This window comes from Pan troglodytes, chromosome X (assembly GCF_028858775.2).
Source record: "Pan troglodytes isolate AG18354 chromosome X, NHGRI_mPanTro3-v2.0_pri, whole genome shotgun sequence".
Classification (NCBI taxonomy): domain Eukaryota; kingdom Metazoa; phylum Chordata; class Mammalia; order Primates; family Hominidae; genus Pan; species Pan troglodytes.
In genome coordinates, this window is record NC_072421.2 from 98,908,773 (window position 1) to 98,931,735 (window position 22,963).

At 44.5% G+C, this 22,963-nt stretch overlaps 2 protein-coding genes across 3 annotated transcripts in view; both read right to left on the reverse strand.

Annotated features, from left to right (window-relative positions):
• Nucleotides 1–4,635: 4,635 nt before the first annotated feature.
• On the reverse strand, nt 4,636–7,748 carry TIMM8A (translocase of inner mitochondrial membrane 8A). Of its 2 annotated transcripts, none has more exons than XM_054676575.2 (2): nt 7,519–7,740; nt 4,636–5,638 (listed from the first exon to the last, which is right to left on the reverse strand). In XM_054676575.2, exons 1-2 carry the CDS (start codon nt 7,648–7,650, stop codon nt 5,477–5,479), a joined length of 294 nt encoding a protein of 97 aa, XP_054532550.1. In that variant the 5' UTR covers nt 7,651–7,740; the 3' UTR covers nt 4,636–5,476. The 2 variants fall into 2 exon arrangements, with proteins under 2 accessions (XP_054532550.1, XP_054532549.1); XM_054676574.2 differs by having other exon boundaries at nt 5,121–7,386; nt 7,519–7,748.
• A 687-nt stretch (nt 7,749–8,435) lies between these two features.
• BTK (Bruton tyrosine kinase) overlaps nt 8,436–22,963 on the reverse strand; it is a 36,913-nt gene continuing 22,385 nt past the window's right edge. Inside the window, exons 6-19 of the mRNA XM_054676572.2 lie at nt 21,578–21,706; nt 21,190–21,257; nt 19,574–19,761; nt 19,094–19,156; nt 18,296–18,350; nt 17,620–17,699; nt 17,313–17,440; nt 16,512–16,586; nt 15,785–15,956; nt 15,053–15,269; nt 13,628–13,692; nt 12,868–12,986; nt 12,192–12,349; nt 8,436–8,942 (exon numbers count right to left, since the gene is read on the reverse strand). Coding sequence (XP_054532547.1) covers nt 8,871–8,942; nt 12,192–12,349; nt 12,868–12,986; nt 13,628–13,692; nt 15,053–15,269; nt 15,785–15,956; nt 16,512–16,586; nt 17,313–17,440; nt 17,620–17,699; nt 18,296–18,350; nt 19,094–19,156; nt 19,574–19,761; nt 21,190–21,257; nt 21,578–21,706 — 1,589 coding nt within the window. The 3' untranslated portion in view covers nt 8,436–8,870. The remainder of the gene's footprint in view (nt 8,943–12,191; nt 12,350–12,867; nt 12,987–13,627; nt 13,693–15,052; nt 15,270–15,784; nt 15,957–16,511; nt 16,587–17,312; nt 17,441–17,619; nt 17,700–18,295; nt 18,351–19,093; nt 19,157–19,573; nt 19,762–21,189; nt 21,258–21,577; nt 21,707–22,963) is intronic.

Sequence of the window (22,963 nt, forward strand, 5' to 3'; positions counted from 1 at the left end):
TCCTAATTCATTGTGTAATGTCTTTATTATTCAAATTTAATGTATTTCTTGCTGAAAGATGTGAGGTGGCTTATTGTGCAACAAATTACTCAATTGGCTAGAAATGGCCAGATATTATTTATGAAATATTTGTACTTGTTTGAAGATAGTCAGGCCAGGCATGGTGGCTCATGCCTGTAATCCCAGTTACTCAGGAGGCTGAGGCAGGAGAATCGCATGAACCCGGCAGACAGAGGTTGCAGTGAGCCGAGATCACGCCATTGCACTCCAGCCTGGGCAACAAGAGCAAAACTCCGTCTCAAAAAAAAAAAAGAAAAAAAGTCCATTTAAATCATCATGGAAGAAATAAAATAATTTACAAAAGTTAAAAAAAGAAAAAAGAATCTATTTGAGACTAGGGGATATCTGAAAGTACTGTAGTTGAAATATAAGTTTTTTATTCCTAAAAGTGGTTTCTATCACACATCCCCACTTTTTAGTACAGAGTTTATAGTGCTGAAATGGAGAGAAATTTTGTTATTTTTTAAAATAATATGTATTTTTCTGAATAGGTAATTCATTCACATGATTCAAAACTCAAAAGGCATAAAGAAAAGATAAATGGCAAAAAGTCTCCCACCCCTACTCCCCAACCACCCAGTTCTTTTCCCCAGAGGCAATCAATATTAACAATATCCTTCAAGAGTTAATTAATGCTTATTCAAGCAAATATGCATACATATATTTTAATCCCCCCCCCTTTTTACACAAATGGTAGTCTTTAATCTTGCTTTTTAAATTTAACAGTATGTATTGGAGCTCATTCCATATCAATTTATAAAGAAGTTTGTGATGGTTAATAATGAGTGTCAACCTGATTGGATTGAAGGATACAAAGTATTGATCCTGGGTGTGTCTGTGAGGGTGTTGCCAAAGCAGATTAACATTTGAGTCAGTGGGCTGCTATTCCTTGAAAATGGCAAGTGAGTCATGGCAGTAGTCGGGAAAAGTATATACTACATGGAAATGACTGCACTCCAGCCTTGGAAACAGAGCGAGATCTCATCTTTAAAAAAAAAAAAAAAGGTATTACAATGGGGAAAAATTGGTTTTTAAGAAAAGGACCATCGATTGTTTTCCATTATTCCATGTAAAGACTATTTTACATGGAGTTCATTGATTTGTTAACTTTAGAATTCAAATTCCTTATGGAGTTTATTGTAAATAAAGAGCAAGTTTTTGCTTGATTTCCTTCTGTTATCCCTAATGATCGTACATAGACTCACTTTCAGAGTGTGCTTGGTAAAACCTGGAAGCTTGAAGATGAGCCTTAGGCATCACTGGCAGTGCAGGTGGGTGACAACACAACAGTAGGAAGGCTTCCCGATGCTAACCACCAGAGTAGCTTGGCTTTTCTGCTTTACATATCAGGCTTCTAAGTAAGATTTCATTTCATGAAAAGGGTCTGCTAATCCAATTCTTTTGTTTTACAACTGAGTTTTGAATTTTCTACCTTGAATATTTGAAATGAGGACTTTGAATGTCATCAGGGCTAACAGTACCACCTATCAAGGTTCTGAAAATGCATTTCTCAGATTGACAAAACAAACAAAAGCCCAAATTGTTGCCTTGGGGCTTATTAATCTCAGACAGGGGATTTGTTACACCTTTTCTTTTCCATTGTCTTTGTGCCCAGTAGTGTCAAAACACATAATTGGTGCTCAAGTTTACTGTATGAATCTGACAGACCTTTCTCATGATATATATTCGCTGAGCAAGCAATACTGTAAAGCTAAGACATTTAAATTTGTGTGTACAAGTAATGAGAACACTTTAATACTAAATAAGGTGGGGCGCAGTGGCTCACGCCTGTAATCCCAGCACTTTGGGAGGCCGAGGCAGGTGGATCACGAGGTCAGGAGATCAAGACCATCCTGGCCAACATGGTGAAACCCCGTCTCTACTAAAAATACAAAAATTAGCTGGGTATGGTGGTGTGTGCCTGTAATCCCAGCTACTCGGGAGGCTAAGGCAGAAGAATCGCTTGAACCCAGGAGGCAGAGATTGCAGTGAGCCGAGATCGTGCCACTGGCTTGGAGACAGAGTGGGACTCTGTCTCAAAAAAAAAAAAAAAAAAAAACTAAATAATATAGTAATAAATAACATAATAAATATAATAATAAGGAAAAGACTAAAGAACCGTTCCTATGACTTGAGGTTTTAAGAACACATTTTCTTTTTATTTTTGAGGCAAGGTCTCACTGTCACCCAGGCTGGAGTGCAGTAGCGTGATCATGGGTCACTGCAGCCTCGACCTCCACAGGCTCAGGTGATCCTCTCACCTCAGCCTCCCATGTATCTGGGACTACAGGTATGTGCCACCATGCCCAGCTAATTTTTGTATTTTTTGTAGAGATGGGGTCTTGGCATGTTGCCTAGGCTGGTCTCAAACTCCTGGGCTCAAGCAATCCTCCCACTTCAGCCTCCCAAAGTACTGAGATTATAGATGTGAGCCACCGTGCCTGGCCTCACATTAAATTTTATAGGGAAAAAAAAGTCAACGGGGACATATAGTTACAAGGTATATGCATTTTAAAGTCTCATTTTCCTGGATTTCAAAATGCCATTATTCTTACTACTACTGCTACTGTTACAACTTCTTCACCATGTGATGTTGCCCAAAGAGCAGCCAGACCCTCCTAAAATTAAGTTATGTTACATCATTCATCTGTTAAAATCCCTCAAATGGCTCCCCACCTTGCTTAGTAAAAGCCCAAAGTCCTTGCCATGGCCTACAAGGCCCCACATAATCAGTGCACACACACCCCTCACCCTGATCCATTGCATGCGTTTTTCTCCAACCTTCTTTTTTTTTTTTTGAGATGGAGTCTCACTCTCTCACCCAGGCTGGAGCGGCTCACTGCAATCTCTGCCTCCTGGGTTCAAGTGGTTCTCCTGCCTCAGCTTCCCAAGTAGCTGGGATTACAGGCACCTGCCACCACACCTGGCTAATTTTTGTATTTTTTGCAGAGACAGGGTTTCACCATGTTGGCCAGGCTGGTCTTGAACTCCTGACCTCAGGTGATCCATCCATCTTGGCCTCCCAAAGTGCTGGGATTACAGGCATGAGCCCACCGCACCCGGTCTCTCCAACCTTATTTCTTACCATTCTCTTTCACTCACTTTACTCCAGCTATAATGACCTCTTGACTGTTCTCCATGGCATCATGCATGCAGTTCCTACCTTGGGGCCTTTGGACTTACTGTTATTCCTGCCTGAAATGTTCTTGTCTCAGACACCCAGAAGGTTTTGTGGGGTTTTTTTGTTTGTTTGTTTTGAGACGGAGTCTTGCTCTGTCACTCAGGCTGGAGTGCAGTGGCACAATCTCGGCTCACTGCAAGCTCTGCCTCCCGGTTTCACGCCATTCTCCTGCCTCAGCCTCCCAAGTGGCTGGGACTATAGGCGCCTGCCACCACGCCCAGCTCATTTTTTTTTTTTGTATTCTTAGCAGAGATGGGGTTTCACCATGTTAGCCAGGATGGTCTTGATCTTCTGACCTCGTGGTCTGCCTGCCTCGGCCTCCCAAAGTGCTGGGATTACAGGCGTGAGCCACCGTGCTCGGCAACACCCACAAGGTTTGGTTGCTTAGTTCATCCAGGTCTCTGTTGGAATGCCACCTTCCCAAGGAGGCCTTCTCAAACCATCTTATATAAACTAATCACACTCCATAAATATTCCCTAACACCCTTACTCTGCTGTTTCTCCATGGCACTTATTACATTGACATATTTATGTGTTTATTGTCTACCTCCCCTAACTAGACCACAAGCTCCTCAAGGGCAGGGACTGTTTCTGTGCACTGCTGAAATCCTGTCACTAAAAACAACGGCACAGAGTATGAACTTAAATGTTTAACTGTGTTTTCATAATGATTTAAAAAAAATTCCAGCTGGGCGCGGTGGCTCACGCCTGTAATCCCAGCACTTTGGGAGGCCAAGGTGGGCAGATCATGAGGTCAGGAGTTCGAGACCAGCCTGACCAACATGGTGAAACCCCATCTCTACTAAAAGTACAAAAATTAGCCAGGCATGGTGGCGTGCGCCTGTAATCCCAGCTACTCAGGAGGCTGAGGCAGGAGAATCACTTGAACCCGGGAGGTAGAGGTTGCAGTGAGCCGAGATCCCGCCGCTGCACTCCAGCCTGGGCGACAGAGCAAGACTCCGTCTCAAAAAAAAAAAAAAAAAAAAGTCCTTCTAGCACCTTTATGGGGAAAATCTAAACAGGGACTTGAAGCTTTTAGAGATGTTCATTTCCCCAGATTTCATGGATTTGCACTAGAGGCTCCCAACAAGTAGGTCCATTTTAGGTCTATACTCCAGTCTACAAGGATTTGAAATAAGAGGAGAATCCAGTCAATACAACCTCTACTATACTCACGGACTTGACTGCCAGCACATAACCGCTTCCCTCCCCATCTCATCTCTAGGTTCTCTTTTCTCTCAAAAAGGTCAGGAACCCCTGGAATACTGTGCTGTACCTTACACAGAGCAGGTACCCAGACTGACTGACTACATTTTAACCTTGGAATCAGCCCATGCTAAATCTCTCCGGGTTGCAGATAATAACTGCAATAGGATGCCTTCTCAATCACAGAGTTGAATCTTATATAGCTTTTATTTCAGTGATCAAAAGAATGCAGTAAATGGAATCTACACTAACTAACATTAGGCATGCACCTCTACCTGAAACTGCTGTTAGCTTCTGATTGGCCTAAATCTTTATAACTTATTTAGGCACATCACTGAATTTTTTGTACCCTGATATACAGGGTAAGTTAATTTCTTCCTTGTGGCAGTCTAGTAATAAGAATTATGTTCACTGGCTAGATTCCTTTATAACTAAAGGCCTCTAGAGTCTCAGGCTGCCTACCCTACCTTGAGACTTACTTAATATGGATATTTAAGCAAATCATCATATAGGAAAGGGAGATCATCAAGATAACTGAAGTGTACTGTATAAACACTCTTACAGATATTTTTCTCCAGCATTGACAATCAAACACTAGATAAGGATACCAAATTATTCTTCCCCTACTTCTGCCCTTTCTGATAAACACAAGGATCTCCCCCGAAATCAGAAATGACTCCACACAAATGAGAGATTTTTACGTATGTGGTCCCACTATCAAAATTATAGGAAGCAGTTAATGGGGCTTTGAGAAAAGCATAGTCCCATGTACAGTAATATGCATCTAAATAGAGTTTTCCTTCACCTGTCAATTATTTTCACAAGATTAGCATTAAAAAATACAAGCAAACATATGACCCTTAAGCTTCACACACAAAAAATTGGTCTTTGTTCATTCTCAGATGACAGGATGTCCCAAGAGTAACAAAAGATGGGAGCCAATCCTCTCATAGCTGTTTCTTCAATCATCCCATCAACAGCTCTTCATTTCTTGAACTACCTTCCTTTTCCAAAGAGGTAATGCTGAGATCAGTCAGAAAGGCTTTCTGAGAAAACTGGCTTGGATTTCTGGGTCTGTTCCAGTCGATTCAAGATGAACTGGCTTGTATCAATGAAGCGCTCAACGCAGTTCACAAAACAGGCCTCAGCCCGACTGTCCAACTTTGGCCCAGGCTTGTCCATGCACTTCTCCTGCTCAGGACAAGATACAGAATCACAAAGGGAACTTGGAAAGAAAAAGACGGTTGGGGGCAGGGGTCCCTTTTTGTTGCTTAGAGAAAAAAAAACTTTACCTAAAAATAATATCTGATATGTTACTGATAGTTCACATTTGGCAGCTGACCAAGTATACAGCAATGTTTTCTAGCCTTACATTAAATTCTTACAACAATACTATGGAATAGATACTATTATAAATCCTCATTTTACAAAGAGGAAAACTGTGGCACAGAGATACTTTGCGCAAAATCATAGGGCCAGAAAATGGCAGAGCTGGGATATTCCAGAGCAAGAAAATGGCAAAATACAAGTGAAGTAACCTTTCGATGAATTTGGTTTTAACTCCACAATGCTGTTTGAACTAAATGCCTTTAAGTTAACTACAGAATAAAAGGGTGAAAGGATAAATCATTTCAGCAAGGTACCCTAAAACCTACCAAAGAAGAAAAAAAATATGACTTGAGATTCTATAACCTTGTCTACTTAAGCTAGAGATTCTTGAATCCTGTCATGATGAATGGAAAATTGAATGCATTTTCCTAAGGGGTTCATCATAGCTTACAGTTTTTTTTCCTTTCTTTTCTTTTCTTTTTCTTTTTTTTTTTTTGAGACAGAGTCTGGCTCTGTCACCCAGGCTGGAGTGCAGTGGCATGATCTCACTGTAACCTCCGCCAGGTTCAAGCCATTCTCGTGCCTCAGCTTCCTGAGTAGCTGGGATTACAGGCGGGTGCCACCCCGCCCAGCTAATTTTTTCTATTTTTAGTAGAGACAGGGCTTCGCCGTGTTGCCCAGACTGGTCTCGAACTCCTGACCTCAAGTGATCCACCCGCCTCCCAAAGTGCTGGGATTACAGGCATGAGCCACCGCGCCGGGCAGCTTACAGATTCTTGCAATAGTACTTAACCACACGCCCTCCTAGCCCCAAAGTAACGAATCACAGATATTTTTAAAAAAGAATCAAAGCACTCTGGTCCAAGGCAGACCAGAGTTAAGTAAGCATCTGGTAGGTGTCATAGTCCAGCAATACTATAAGTTTATGGGAAAGGGCCTATGGAAACCAATGACTGTATATAGTTCAAGTTAAGTGGTTCAAAAATTTCGTTCATTATTCTCTGCCATGTACACAAGCCTCAGACCCTCTAATTCCAAGGAAAATTATCCTTGGCCTCTGAATTCTGTGAATTGTGTACATTAAGGGAGATCTGTCCTTGGCAAGCAGAACACGTTGTTGGCAAGCTGCAAATACCTTCCACCCTTTTGCCAAAGTCCCCTCACAGGGCAGGCTCAATTCCTCAACCTTCAGACCCGAAACGGCTTGGTATTACACAACAATCCAACAAGAAAGCAAATAAGTATGTACGTTGGAAGAGATTACACCACTTTTATAGTTAGTGGGCTGGAGCCACTCATTTTTCAGCGGAGAGGGTTAGAACTGGGTAATGAAGGTAAATCCCGAGGAGTCCAGGAATAGCAGATTCACTGATTCACTGACTCTCTGGGACTCGGGCTGCCAAAAATAAAATCCCAGTACTGGGGGCTCCGATCAGTCTTGGTGACCAGCACTAGGCAGCTTCAACCTCGGGTGCCTGAAAGTGCTGGGTGTCCAGTGGCATAAGTCTTCTTTGATACCCAGTCCTCTGCACCAACAAAGCCGAGGTCCGGAATGACAGTCCCCAGAGAAGCGGAGTCACCCTTCTCCCATCCGGCTAGGCCACAGGAACCTGAGAAAATCAAGGGTTGCTGCCAGGTGCCCACCCCCCCCCCCCGAATCCCCGACGTTGTCGCGAGTCCCGCGGTACAAGGACAGAGGGAAAGTAGGTACAGTGTTCAGGTCCCAGCCCCAGGCTCCTCACCCAACAAAGTTCAGTCATCTGGTGCACCAGCTGCTGGAAGCGCTGCTTTTGAGTCTCTACCTCGATGAAATGCTGCAACTGCGGGTCCACTGCACCCAAACCCGCCGCGGAGGAAGAGGAGGAGGAATCCATCCCAGGGCGACCACGCTTGCAGAGACGAACTCCGCACCGACCTTCACGTGTCTCCGCGACGGAACCGGAACCACAGCTCGCTGCCTCTGGGACCGCCCCCGTGAGTGCACTGCGTCGGCGCGAGGCAGGCGCCCAACTCCACCCCGCCGCCTCCCACGCCTTGGCGCCGGTGCTTCGTTCCCGGAGTCGGCGGGTTCCACTCCCCGGACCCCGCAATCCCGTAACCCCGCAACCCTGCCGTTGCGCCCAGCCTTGCGCCTTGAGATCGCAGGGCTTACAGCCCAGAGCCGAGGTGCCGTTGAGATGTTACTCCAAAAAGAAAAGAAAGGAGAAAAGGAAGTTACTTCAGACCACGTGATCCATTCCGTGCTGGCCCCACAGCTCCGCCCCTGTCCACTTCCAAATTAGCCCGCGTTTTCTGAGCTACCAGAGTTGTGCACTGGGTCAGTTAGTTGACTGGGTCGATTAGTTGGCTATCCTGGGCCCCTGGCTTTCGTTTTTTGATGGAGTTTTCCTCTCCCGACGTAGGGAAATGAGGCTATGGCAGTTTGTGCCCAACTTTCAGATTCATTCAAATAACATTGCATGCGTGCTGTGACAGGCACTGTTTTTGCTTAATGCATCTTTGATTCAGAGGCAGGAGTTAACAAGAGGGCTTAAACCCGGAGGATCCTGTCGAGTTCTCAGTGTAGGAATATGCCAAACTAATGCCACACAGCAGCTTTCTGGAATACTGAGATAGGGCGCTTCAGGGAGGCTGCATGATTAATAGAGATACCAAAGACTTTCAAGCTTTCTAGTAATTTTATTTTATCAAAACACCCTCCCCTCCCATCTTTATGACACCATTTCATTCTTGCCAAATTCGGTCCACCCCCACACACACACCCCCAAGCTCTACCAAATGCCTACTCAAAGAGCTGTTGGACCCCTTTGTGCGGCTATTTACATCCTCCCTCATAAAAAATATTTTCATCGCAAATTCAGTCTGTCTTAATTCTCTCGGGAAATTTCAGGCACAATAATTTCTTGGCCTTTGCTCAGAAGCCACTATCCCAGGGAATCAAAGAAGAGGTGCATTCCCAGATGTAGAGAGGGGCCTTTTTGTATTGAGTGGGAGCACAAAGGCTCCAGGGCTCCTAAGCTTGGGATTTCCTCTGAGAAAGTGAAATTGGGGCTTGAGGAGAAGAGAAGTAGAACCAAGAAGCTTATTGGCGAGCTCAGGATTCTTCATCCATGACATCTAGAATATTGCTCAGAAGAATTTTGAAAGTGGGACGCTCATCTGCTTTCTAAAACCAAAGAAAAAGTAAAGTGTTAGAGTGGCTAGAATCCAGAATTCAAGGGAAATGCAATGAGTAAGCAGCAAATGTTTATTAAATATATGCTCTATGCCCAGTAGCATGCCCTGTCGATTACAAAAGGAAAAAAAAAAAAAAAAAAAAAAAAAAAAAAAAAGAAATAGCAGCTCTCCATAAAGTCTTTGTGCACTTTTCATCTTTAGTAACTCAGGTTATTAGTGTGATAAGAACAATTTGCAAATTAAACTGACAATCACACTGATCAAAATTGAGGGCAAGTTCATTATGTAACTGTATACAACACATTCTTATTTTGGATCCTCAAGTGAAAAATGGCTACCAAACAAGTTCAAGTGGTTGGCAGAACAGAAATCCCATGTGATAATTTTTAGTGATTAATATTTCAAAACCACAGGCTGTATTACTGAGCAGGGATTCTGAGTACCTGGGACCTTTTTTTTTTTTTTTTTTTTTACCACTGGTAACAAAAAGACTAAGATTTTTTTTTTTTTTTCTTTTTGAGACAGAGTCTCACCCTGTTGTCCAGGCTGGAGTGCAGTGGTGTGAGCTCAGCTCACTGCCACCTCCCAGGTTCAAGCGATTTTCCTGCCTCAGCCTCCCAGGTAGCTGGGATTACAGGTGCACGCCATCACGCCCAGCTAATTTTCGTATTTTTAGTAGAGACCGGGTTTCACCATGTTGGTCAGACTAGTCTCGAACTCCTGACCTCAGGTGATTCCCCCGCCTCAGCCTCCCAAAGTGCTGGGATTACAGGCGTGAGTCACCGCGCCCGGCCTACGACTAAGGTTCTTTTTGATGGCCATGGCCCATAAGCCCCCGAGGTATTTGGTATTTAGTGGTTCAGGGAACATTCATGCCAGAATGCTCTCAATCTGTTAGAACCAATGGTCATCAATTTCTTGATTCCTTGACTCAGTGATTCTTAAACTTAGCTGAGTATCAGAATTTCCTGGGAAGTTTAAAAAGAGATTTCTGGGTTCCACTTCAGGCATAGCTAATCAGAATTTCTGGAGAAAAGGCCCAGTTATCTGAATTTTTTTTTGTGACACAGTCTCGCTCTGTCACTCAGGCCAGAGTGCAGTGGCAGGATCTCGGCTCACTGCAACCTCCACCTCCTGGGTTCAAGTCATTCTCCTGCCTCAGCCTCCTGAGTAGCTGAGATTACAGGCACACACCACCACGCCTGGTTAATTTTTGTATTTTTAGTAGAGACAGGGTTTCACCATGTTGGCCAGAATGGTCTAGATCTCCTGACCACGTGATCTGCTTGCCTTGGCCTCCCAAACTGCTGGGATTACAGGCATGAGCCACCATGCCCAGCCAGTAATCTGCATTTTTAAGAGCTCCTTAGGGTTTCTGATATGCATCCAATTTTGACCACTCCTTTAAACAGGCTGTGGATAAAGTACCTGTCTGAAATCATTTTTAATTTGCAGAGTAAGAAGGTCCTGATTGGGAGGGAGCATAGCCAATCACCCTTAATCCTGCATCACACAGAAGAAAGAAGGAGTCCTCCCTTTCTGCACTTTCTCTGTGATCTGTCATTTGTTCGAGGGAAACCAGCCATGCTCGGATCCAGATACCCACTTTTCACCTCACCAAGAAGGCTCCAGATTCACATATGCACTTGTTGGACACTCTGAAGAGTTGAGCATTTATTTCCTACTAGAAATTTAGGTTGCCAAGGATCTACTGAAAAGTAGAGAAGGCATCTTGGGAAGAACTCGAGGTAAGAGGAGCAAAGCAGTTTAATAGTAGTAGGACAGATTTCCTTATTTCCAAAATACCACACCTACCCACATACCCCACGATGCACCATATTAAAAAGCAAAACAAAACAAAGCAAACAAAAAAACCCACTACCTGTTTTAGTTCCCTTTCAAGCAGTAGGTTTAAAAAAAAATCTCATTTAGCCGGGCGCTGTGGCTCATGCCTGTAATCCCAGCACTTTGGGAGGCAGAGGCGGGCGGATCACAAGGTCAGGAGATCGAGACCATCTTGGCTAACACGGTGAAACCCTGTCTCTACTAAAAATACAAAAAATTAGCCGGGCGTGGTGGCGGGCCCCTGTAGTCCCAGCTACTGGAGAGGCTGAGGCAGGAGAATGCTGTGAACCCGGGAGGCGGGGCTTGCGGTGAGCCGAGATCACGCCACTGCACTCCAGCCTGGGCGACAGAGAAAGACTCGGTCTCAAAAAAAAAAAAAAAATCTCATTTAGGACCTCAGCCAGAAACGGTTGGCAGCTAATAAAGTAGAAGAAAGGGCCAATGACACACAAAGGAATGAACAAACTTTCATGACTTTTCTTTTGTAATGCCCATTCACTTGTCTGAATGCCTCTGGCTGCCTGCTTATGCTAGATGACATGGCCCCACAACACCTCACTCCCTAAAGCTGAGCTGGCATTGGAGTGTACTAATGACACTCTAGTGAGAATCGGAGTGGGCCTGGGAAAGCCTCTGGCCATCAGATGATCAAGTTGCAGGCCAAGGTCAGAGAATGTGTGCAAGGCCTGGCGTGGTGGTTGATGCCTCTAATCCCAGCACTTTGGGAGGCCGAGGTGGGCGGATCACTTGAGGCCAGGAGTTCGAGATCAGCCTGGTCAACATGGCGAAATGCCATCTCTACTAAAAATACAAAATTGGCCAGGCTCAGTGGCTCACGCCTGTAATCCCAGCACTTTGGGAGGCTGAGGTGGGTGGATCACCTGAGGTCAGGAGTTCAAGACCTGCCTGGCCAACATGGTGAAATGCTGTCTCTACTAAAAATGCAAAAATTAGCTGGGCACGGTGGCATGTGCCTGTAGTCCCAGCTACTCGGGAGGCTAAGGCAGGAGAATCACTTGAACCCAGGAGGCAGAGGTTGCAGTGAGCCAAAATCGTGCCATTGCACTCCAGCCTGGGTGACAGAGCAAGACTGTGTCACCAAAAAAAAAAAAAAATTAGCTTGGTGTGGTGGTGCACGCCTATAATCCCAGCTACTTGGGAGGCTGAGACATGAGAATCGCTTGAATCTGGGAGGCGAAGGTTGCAGTAAGCCAAGATCGCGCCACTGTACTCCAACCTGGGTGAAAGAGCGAGACCTTGTCTCAAATTTAAAAAAAAAAAAAAAGGAAAAAAAAGAATGTGTGCAGCTATCAGTCTTTGGTGGCTGAATGGCCAGCTAAATGGGCAAGTAGATTCAAGGAAATAATTTAAGAGATCCTAATAAAGCACTTACCTCATGCCAACAACTGTACATGATGGTATATACCTTCTCTGAAGCCAGATGAGGCCTGTAGAGACGTAGGCCTTGGGCAATGTGTTCAGCAGTCTCACTGTTAGTAAATCTCTCATATGGCATCTTCCCCAGGGAGTAAATTTCCCACATCAAAACCCCTAGAAGGTGAAAAAAATTATTAAATTGGTTTGCAGTCTTTTTGGATAGCAGGGGTCCTAGTCTTCCTAGATCAACCTCAAAGATTAGAATCAGTTGGTTCCCCGCTCTGTGCTTTTTATATTTTGCCCAAATTTCTGCTATAGTACTGACCACACTAGATGGAGATCAAGGTCGTACTAGACTATTAACTCCTCTAGAAGAGAGACAGCATCTTATTTGTCTTTGTAGTTATAGGGTCTGGCAGAGTGCCTGGTACATAATCAGTATTCAGAAGCTGTTGAAAAATGAATGAATTGTTTTCCTTAACATGGTTTAAGTTCTAAAAAGGCAGAGATCATGTCCAGTTTAGTTTTCATCCTCAGAAACCCCTGTGGTGGCTGACACACAGTAAGCACTCCCCAAGGACTGGAAGAATGAAAGCAAGAACAATATCTCTGTGGAGGTTGCAAAGTGTGAATTTTCCCATTGCATTTCTTATCCTTTGAGCTGTATAATCTGTGTAATCTTATCCACTTACCAAAAGCCCAAATGTCAGATTTGCTGCTGAACTTGCTATACATCAGGACTTCCGGTGGGGACCACCGAACTGGAAATTTGGAGCCTACTGAGCTTGTGTATTCATCATCCAGGACATACCTGCAAGGGATTCAGGACTTGTTGCATTAGGATTTGGAGGCTTGATATTTGCTTACGTTTTCTTGGCACGGTCACAAGAGTATCACAAACACACACAGGCTTTCTCAAAAGTCTCTCCTCCTCAACTAGTATCTTCTACAAACGTTACTTTTAACGAATTTCCTGTTTTTGTATCTGATTGAGCTTTCCTGATTGACAATATGGTTACAAGAAGGATGAAGTGAAATAAGATCTAGTAGGTACTCCCTTCCTCTTCTCTATCCACCTTTCCTTTCTCTGCTCTTCTCCTTCCCTTCCTTTTATCTGCAGTTGTCACTGGGAATTAGACTGATTAAGAAAGAAGGAGGAATGGAGTAAAGTCATCAGGATTAATAGATCAAGATAAGGTATTGGGGAAATAGATTTAAAAAAGAGGAGGTAGAGATAAAGGGAGAAAGGAAGGAAAGGGATATGACAATAAAACAAAAGGATGAAAGAGGTGGCTTAAATAACTCAGAGGAAGAAAAAGAATAGAAAGATCGGCAGAAAACGCTAGAATGAGAAAAAAAAGAAAAGGAGAGGATTAAAACTATAACACCTACCCATGTTTCATACTGTGCTATTTTTACTTCTGGAGGGAAAGATGAAAAAGCCACACTCACCTGGACAGGCCGAAATCAGATACTTTAACAACTCCTTGATCGTTTACCAAACAGTTTCGAGCTGCCTGTAGTGCAAACAGAGACCAGTGAGACTCCGTCCCCAGCACAGAGGTTAAAGGCACAAAGCTTCTGCTGACCAGTAGAATGAAGCCAGGGAAGCTTCATCTCCTTCGACTACAGACACCTTCCCACCTAATAGGAATCTGTTGATGCCACCAAGAAATTTTGATTCATTTCCACCACGTGGAAAGCAACCTGCTGTGTAGTCCTAGGTAAAGCACTGAGGACATACAGAACGATTGCATTCTCATGGGCAATTCCACACCACCCCATTCCCTCACTGATATGCTGAAAGAATTAAGGGAGAGGCTGGGTGCAGTGGCTCACGCCTGTAATCCCAACACTTTGGGAGGCCGAGGTGGGTGGATCACCTGAGGTCAGGAGTTCAAGACCAGCCTGGCCAACATGGCGATACCCCATCTACTAAAAATACAAAAATTAGCTGGGCGTGGTGTTGGGCGCCTGTGATCCCAGCTACTTGGGAGGCTGAGGCAGGAGAATTGCTTGAATCTGGGAGGTGGAGTTTGCAGTGAGCCGAGATGGTGCCATTGCACTCTAGCCTGGGCAACAGAGCGAGACTCCATCTCAAAACAAAACAAAACAAAACAAAACAAACAAAAAACAAAGAAGGGAGAATGAGAAGTAAGTTTTTTTGCTTTCTGCTTTTCTGCCAGTGAGACTAGGACAATTTGAGCCTTGGCCTGACTGAAAGAAACAGGGGCGCAAACTCTGATGCTTACAGGGGCCAGGCAAGTTAAGTAAGAGTGAAGTGAAGTGGATGGAGATTGCAGGAAATGGAGAGTACATGCCTAGAGGAAAGGAGGCGGTTCGTGAGAATGTGGACCTGGTATTTCCAGACGGTGTAGATTTTCAAGAGAAGCTGGAAATTCCAGGGTTTTTTTTTTTTTAAGCGAAATGTTTCTTTTTAAGGGTTTGCTAATTATTATATAACATAAAAAAAAAACCCCACACATGTGGGTCAAATGCATCCACAGGCCCCAGTATGTGACTCTGAAGGAACCAAATGATGGCCCCATGCCAGGAGCAGTCCCATTGGGAAGCACAGTCCCTTCTGTTCCAAATCCAGAATGGCCACTGAAAGACCCCACCATTTTCTTGTGGGTGGTAGGGGGTTGGGAGTGAGTGACTGCTCTGATTCCCACCACGGCAGACTTCATGGAGCTGAGGCTGGAGATATTTGATGGGCTCAGCACTGGGGCAGAGGCACGCCTAACTTATAGTACTTTCTAGATAAAATTGAAATGATGGCACCAGCAGCCCCCCTCAACCATGTATGATATATCTTCCACTGCTACTTCCACCCCATCAGCCCTTGGTCCTAGGCCAATCCTTCTAAGGTCCCACCAGGTCTCGGTGAAGGAACTGCTTTGACTCCAGGTATTCCATGGCTTCACAGACATCCTTGCACATCTCTAGCAGCTGCTGAGTCTGGAAGCGGTGGCGCATCTCCCTCAGGTAGTTCAGGAGGCAGCCATTGGCCATGTACTCAGTGATGATGAAGATGGGGCGCTGCTTGGTGCAGACGCCATACAACTGCACCAGCTTCTCATGGGAAAGATTCCTACAGGAAAGGCAAGGAACTAGTCTTCCCCTTTTGGCTCTGCATAATAGCAATAAAGGGGCTGGGGAGGAAGGGGCTGACCTAGGAGTAGAGCATCAGATAAGGGGTCACACCAGCAAGTTTATTTTCCTCTTTCCCACCCTAAATCTCAAAAGTGCTTAAAATGTGGAAGCAAGCAGGGATTTGGAGCCCATCAATTGAAAAAGAAACAAGTCCAGGAATGAAAGAACGCTAAGGCTAAATTAGAATCTTTCTCTTGAAAGTTTAATTTTCTACATCTACCCCCAAATGCTACTGAGATGGTACACACCCATGAGCACCACTATTCTCAACCAATATCTGAGGCACAGAAACTATTATCTTAGCACTTAGGACTACCGCCAGTTAAAGGTAAACTTCAGTCCCTCGTCCCAAACCTCTCTTACTGTAAGTCATCTTTAAGCCTCAGTGGGTTGTTGTGTGAATTCCTAGACTCCAGCAAATAGATTGAGAGTTGAGTTTGGGCTATAACTCACATCATGACTTTGGCTTCTTCAATGAATTCATCTTCAGACATGGAGCCTTCTTTGATCATCTTGATGGCCACGTCATACTGGCCTCTCCATTTCCCATACTTCACTACCCCAAATTGTCCAGTCCCCAGCTCCTTCAAGAAGGTCAGATCCTTTGGATCAATTTCCCATGATCCTAACAATAAAGTCTTGGTGTGATTCTTTGGGGTCATGAATGTATAATTCTTACAATAGACAAAAATCCCTACTGGGGTAGAAATAGGAAAACTAGTAAAAGGGAAATTTTTAGAAGTACTAATCTGTCTTTGCTTAAGTCAATCTCAGAAACAGGGGATTCATTGGTTAGAGGAATCTGGGAATTTTAGGTTCAAGGTGGCCATAAGGCAAGAAGATAGACTAAGCAACCTCCCCAAATCCCTTTATGATTATGTTAGTGATGGTAGTTAATGAACTCAGGGATAGTACTGAAAATTTTCCCACAATTAAAAATAAAAGACAAAAAGACCCAAGACAACGACAAAGCCTTTTATGAATCTATGTTTTTGCAGTCCCAGTAGTAGCCACTAGAGGAAGAAAATCAGTGAATAACTTTTGCTTGGATCTGTCTTGAGCGTCCTTGAGGCAGCTGCTGCAGAACAGTGTACCTCAAGGACACTCCCTAAGGCAAGGCCAGCAAAGGTAGTTTTTGCAACTGGCCAGTCCACCCTACCCCAGAGAAATAAGGAGTTACCGTATCCCAGGCCTGCAGTGGAAGGTGCATTCTTGTTTTGTTGAGACACTGGATATTTGAGCCTGGATATGAGTCCTGAAACAGAGAGAGAGGTCATGCTGTTGGTGTGGTGTAGGAGGTGGGATGCCTCACACATCCTCACTTAAAGCCTCACACTTCCGGTGTGTATCTTTCTAGTACATTTTGAATCCCAGAAGACCTCCATGAACCCACATATTTCCAGAGGTTTCTCCTCTCACAAAATACTTTTCAGGGACAAAAAAGAGAAAATACTAATTGAAATACACTGCCTAACTGAATATATTCCCACCTCCCAGCCCAGGCTTAGCTTACATCCTACCTTCTTGATGAAGCTGTTCCCCCATATCCATGCCCTCACTAATGTCTCAGTTTTTAGAAATTTTACAGTGCTTAGAAACTTTCTTCTGATGTTGTCTAACCTGTATGTTCTTTGAGGACAAGGACCTCGACTCAGAATGTTCCCGTGTTCTCCTCTAGAACTGAGGAAATCGCTGAGTACACAGTAGGAACTCAATGAATACTTGCTGATGAATCAGTCACCAGCCTCTTTTGTGTCTTCTCTTAACACTGAACATCAATCACCAAATAAAGAGTCAGTCCCTGTTGGGTGTAGGTCTGCCTCTGACCACCTCTTTACCAGCTTCTACCCAGTATCACAGGGATTTCCTTTCACAGTGAATTCACACTGTCCTGTGAGACGGATTCTTCCTCTTATCACCTTGTCCTGCATTGCTTATCCTGGTGTCTGTAACTCCCTTCTCAGTTGCCCCTGGTACTCACCTGCAGAGTTGTGCTGATGGTAGTTAATGAGCTCAGGGATGGTGCTGAAAAGGTGCTTCTCAGCCAGGTAATACTGGCTCTGAGGTGTGGAACACACAACATAATGACGTATCACCCCTTGAGGGTCCCTGAAGAAGTGGATGCTTAGTCAGTAACTTGGGCACAAAGGTCAACAGAACCCAGGAAGTGAAGTGAGATGAGTTTTGAGTTTCAGAGACAGAGGAAGTGGGACGGGCACAGCATCAAGGAGCTATTAGCAGGGTACCCCTGTTCTTTGTCCTCAGGGCCTTGGAATAGTAGCACTCACCCTGTGGATTTAGCAAACACAGACACTGTATATTTGCCAGCTTTGCTGGAGTCTCTGACAATGAAACCTCCTTCTTTCCCCTGAAACAACGAAAAAGAAGCTGTCTGTAGGAGGAAGTGGTGCTCACACCTGCATCCCACCTGCCCAAACTTGAGAGAGAAAATAGAACAACCCCTGATTTTACTGCCAAGTTCCACGCTTGAGCTACAGCCTCATTGCTTTTAATATTAAAAGGTGCAGGCCAGGCATGGTGGCTCATGCCTGTAATCCCAGCATTTTGGGAGGCCGAGGTGGGTGGATCACCTGAGGTCAGGAGTTCGAGACCAGCCTGGCCAACATGGTGAAACCCCGTCTCTGCTAAAAATACAAAAATTATTCGGGCGTGGTGGCATGTGCCTGTAATCCCAGCTACTTGGGAGGCTGAGGTAGGAGAATTACTTGAACCCAGAAGGCGGAGGTTGCAGTGAGCCCAGATCACGCCACTGCACTCCAGCCTGGGTGACAGACCGAGAGTCCGTCTCAGAAAAACAAAAACAAAAAAAATGGTGTAATTGGGACCCCAGACGATGGCGGCTTTGACACTGCCTTGCCCAAAGGTAGGGGGCAGAACAGGCCCTCAGTTCAAGATCCTCACTTATGCAAGGAGAATGCTGTGTGCTAGTGGTTCCACACTTACCTCTTGCTTTAGCAGTTGCTCAGCCTGACTCCGAGTCATGTGTTTGGAATACCACCTGTGAAGGGAGAGTGCTGCTTGAGTGGCTCCTGGTCATAAGCAGATTGGAGGTTACAGCACCCTCCAGGGCTTGTCCATGTCGGTGATTCAGTCAACTCACTCAAACCCTATTTACTGAGCATCTGTCATGTGCATAGCACACTGTATCCCTTTCCCAAACCCAGGTTGGCATTGAAGATTCATGGAAATGGAGAGTAGCAGGCAAAGGCAAGCAGCAGGGAGATGCAGGGAAGAGATCAGGGACTAGGGCACTTGAGAACAATCCACTTCCATGATTAGGGAGGAAAGGACAACAGTAGCAGTTTGACATTTTAATTCTTTCATCAGGTCGTCAACTCCTTTTTCTTTGAGTGTGATTCTTCTGGATTTGAGGGCATGGTAACCTCTCCAGCTCTCATAAATGGAGGGTGTTTGGGGGGTAAAAGTAAGACAGATACACTAATTTGAGGTGGTGGCATCATTTGATTCAGATGGTACTAATTTTAATATATATCTTGAAATAAAAAATGTTGAAAGTAGAAAAAAGTGTATATATATATACACACTTGTGTATGTATACATATGTATACATAATATACCTATATATACACCAGTGTATGTATACATATGTATACATATATACACTTGTGTGTGTTATATATATATAAATATATATAAAATATATATATAAATAAATATTATATATATATAGAGAGAGAGAGTTCCTCCTGGAAGATTGTGGACTGACATAAACATACTTACTCATACATTTCTATGGAGTCTTCTGCTTCAGTGACATAGTTACTAGGGATGTAGCCTTCCTGCCTGTGAAGGAAACAATGTGGCAGTTCATCCAGCACCTCACCAGCCTCCAGGAGACAGATTCATATGCCCACGTCCCTGAGCTCAGAACAAATCTCAAATGGAGGTATATGTATCATGCACCTCCCTCAAAGACAATCACGTCTCTGATGCATGGTTAGGCAGTGAGCCAGTGAGGTGCAGAGCTTATGCACATGTTGCATTGGTTATATGTGCCCAACAACAGAGGCTCAGAGATGTGGCAGAGGCCATGTATAGGGAGCTGCACGCTGGGAAGTACTTGGAGGGAGAGCATGTTCAGTCTGGTGTGGGAAGAACAGTCTCTGATGAGGATGCTGATCACGGGAATTATGCCGCAGCACTTTTCACGTGTAGGGAGTGGGCAGGCACCAGGCTCAGGAAGGGCTGGTGTGGACTCACCCATTTTTATCTCGTGCTCTCCACCATGGTAAGTTGCTTTCCTCCAAGATAAAATATTCATCACCCTTCCGCAGCTGTAGATCATTTGCATTCATTGGCATGTAATCATAAAGGGCCACAACCTTTTTCAGCTCACTTGTGGAGACTGGTGCTGCTGCTGGCTCAGGCGGTAGTGGCTTTTTCAAGATCTATGTAGTTAGGAGAAAAGGTAGGAGGGTTTGTCAAGATACCAAGCACTCTTCTCTTCTCTCCCAACTCTCTGACTTACTCAAGACACCCAAATCAGGCATACTAAAATATTACTCAGCAGTCATTCAACAACCATTTTTAAGCACTAGTGCAGGAGTTCTCAGCCTTGCACACATATAAAGACCATGTATGGAACTTTTAAATTCCAATGTACTTTCAGAGGCCAAGGCGGGCGGATCAGTTGAGGCCAGGAGTTCGAGACCAGCCTGGCCAACGTGACGAAACCCCATCTCTACTAAAAATGCAAAAATCAGCTGGGCATGGTAGTGTGTGCATATAGCCCCAGCTACTCAGGAGGCTGAGGCAGGAGAATAACTTGACCCCAGGAGGCAGAGGTTGTAGTGAGCCAAGACCACGCCACTGCACTCCAGCCTGGGTGACAGAGTGAGACTGTCTCAAAAAAAAACCCCACAAAAAACAAAAAACCAATTCCAATACCTAGTCAGTTTCCTCACAGACCAATTACATCAAAATCAAACTCTCAGGAATGGGACCCAAACATTACTATTTTTAAAGCTCACTAGACAAAAACCATTTATAGCTAAGGTCAGGAAACCGGCTTGGCACTAAACTTGTACGTGAATCTACTAAGTGGCTCAGAACCTTGGTTTCCTTCTTTGTAAAATGAGTATAATAATACCTGCTCTACTTACTTACGATACATGAGAAAGGGCTTTCTAGACCTCAAGAAGGAACCAAAAAAAAAAAAAAAAAAAAACTTCTGAAGTGTTAGTGATAGGTGGTGTTAGTGCTAAGTGTTGAGTATGTTGGTATTAAGTGTTAAATTCTTCTAACTTTACTGTATGTTTGAAAATACTTTCCAGCTGGGCACGGTGGCTCATGCCTGTAATCCCAGCACTTTAAGAGGCCGAGGAGGGTTCGAGACCAGCCTGAACAACATGGTGACACCCCCGTCTCTACTAAAAATACAAAAATTAGCTGGGCGTGGTGGTGCATGCCTGTAATCCCAGCTACTCAGGAGGCTGAGACAGGAGAATCACTTGAATCTGGGAGGCAGAGGTTGCAGTGAGCCGAGATCATGCCATTACACTCGAACCTGGGCGACAGAGCGAGACTCCGTCTCAAAACAAAAACAAAAACAAAAACAAAACAAAACAACAACAAAAACTTTACATTAAAAAAATCAGGTTTTGTTCTAAACAGGTGATTGGATTACATGGTTGCTGAGAGCCTTCTATCTTTCCATCGAGGAGGAAATCCTAATTAGAAGAACAAATCCCCCATCTTAGCAAGAATACCAATTAACACTGCCAAGTCCCAGGGTAATTCTAAGACTCTAGTGTGTTCTTAGGGTTTGACTATAAATTTCCATTTAAGCAGTGGCAGCACCCAGTTTCCCTGTATACCTGGTCCTCCTCAGGCGTTGGGGGAAGAGGCTTTTTTGTCTTCCGGTGAGAACTCCCAGGTTTTAAGCCTGCAAAACAAGAAGCCAGTGATGATATGGAATGCACTTTAGGAAAGGGGCCAAGGACAGGTTTGGTCAGGGACTTTGCCGTCCATATTGAGCGCCTTTAGGCAAGTTAGAAAAAGTAGCTAGGCATGCCAGGTCACATAGCTCGGAGAGCAGATTACCAGCTGGATTTCAGCCCCCATGTACCTCCTCCCTCCCCCAGGACCCTTTGTTTAGCACCCAAAGTGTACAACCTTATGCTATGACCCTGGGCTTGACAGACCCTTGGGAGAGTGATGGAAACAGTCAAAGGAGAAAGAAATTATATCGATCAGATTGCTTACTTCCATTCCTGTTCTCCAAAATTTGGCAGCCCATAGCATTTTTGGCTGTCTGAGAGCAGCAGAGATACTGCCCATCGATCCAGAAGCAAGGGTGGTATTTCTGAACCAGATCACTGTTGTACCGGATTACTGTAGCAGGAAAGAAGAGAGAGATCACATCTGACATGGAGGAGAAGCCACCATTTGCATGTTTTCCTCTTTGAGCTTAGTGGTGAACTTCAAGCAACTGCCCCCTCCTTGGCCACCCTGAAGGAGAGCAGATCACAGGACCAGTTGGCTCACATGACTGGCCTGCCTGACTGTGCCCTGGTCCCAGACAGTTCCTGTGCAGTTTTCTTTAGTGGTCTGTGATGAGGAGTATCTCCCAATCAACAAGATAAGACTATCTGATGGCTTGAGAGCCCAACAACAGAAATATGTTATCTATGTTTTCCCAGTAGCCATTACAATCTTCCTGTAAGGCAGGTGTTCATCATGGTGCTTGTTTCCCAGATAAGGGAAACAGTGTGCCCAGGCCAATCTCCCCAGCTTTTAATACTGATTTCTCAGTTCCTTGAGTGATCTTTTAGGGATAATTAGCCTTAGTGAGAACTTCTGCATGAGGCTTTCTGTATAGAATAGTCAACAGAGCTGATCTCAAGGGCAAATGAAGGTGACTTTGCCTCTAGAATCAACATGATTTGAATCTTCCTAGGGCCACTGAGGTAGACTGAGCTCATTGCCAGAGGTAACATAGCAGCTTCATTTCCCTCATGGAGTTGTGAGGCCCAAAAGATCTCCCAGAGTAAAAGTATTTTGCAAAGAATAGAGTGGATGTAGAGAGGAGGAATTAGTACTGGTGTTTATAATACTATGGCATATCAAAAACCTTAACATGAAGTCAATTAGAAAAGTTGGCCAGACGCGGTGGCTCACGCCTGTAATCCCAGCACTTTGGGAGGCCGAGGTGGGTGGAGCATGAGGTCAGGAGTTCAAGACCAGCCTGGCCAAGATGGTGAAACCCCGTCTCCACTAAAAGTACAAAAATTACAGCGCGCCTGTAATCCCAGCTACTCGGGAGGCTGAGGCAAGAGAATCGCTTGAACCTGGCTGGCGGAGGTTGCAGTGAGCCGAGATCGCGCCACTGCACTCCAGCCTGGGTGACAGTGTGAGACTCTGTCTCAACAACAACAACAACAAAAAAGTCATCCAGGGTTCATAGTGTCAGATAACTGAGAGAAGCAAAGACAATTGAAATAACTGATAGCAGCAAACACTAGAGCAAAGACCCAGGCTGGTCCGGGAACACGCACATTTGAGAACATACACATTTCAGCATTTACAGCTAAGAAGAATCCCGCACATTATTATTATTATTATTATTATTATTATTATTATTATTGGAGA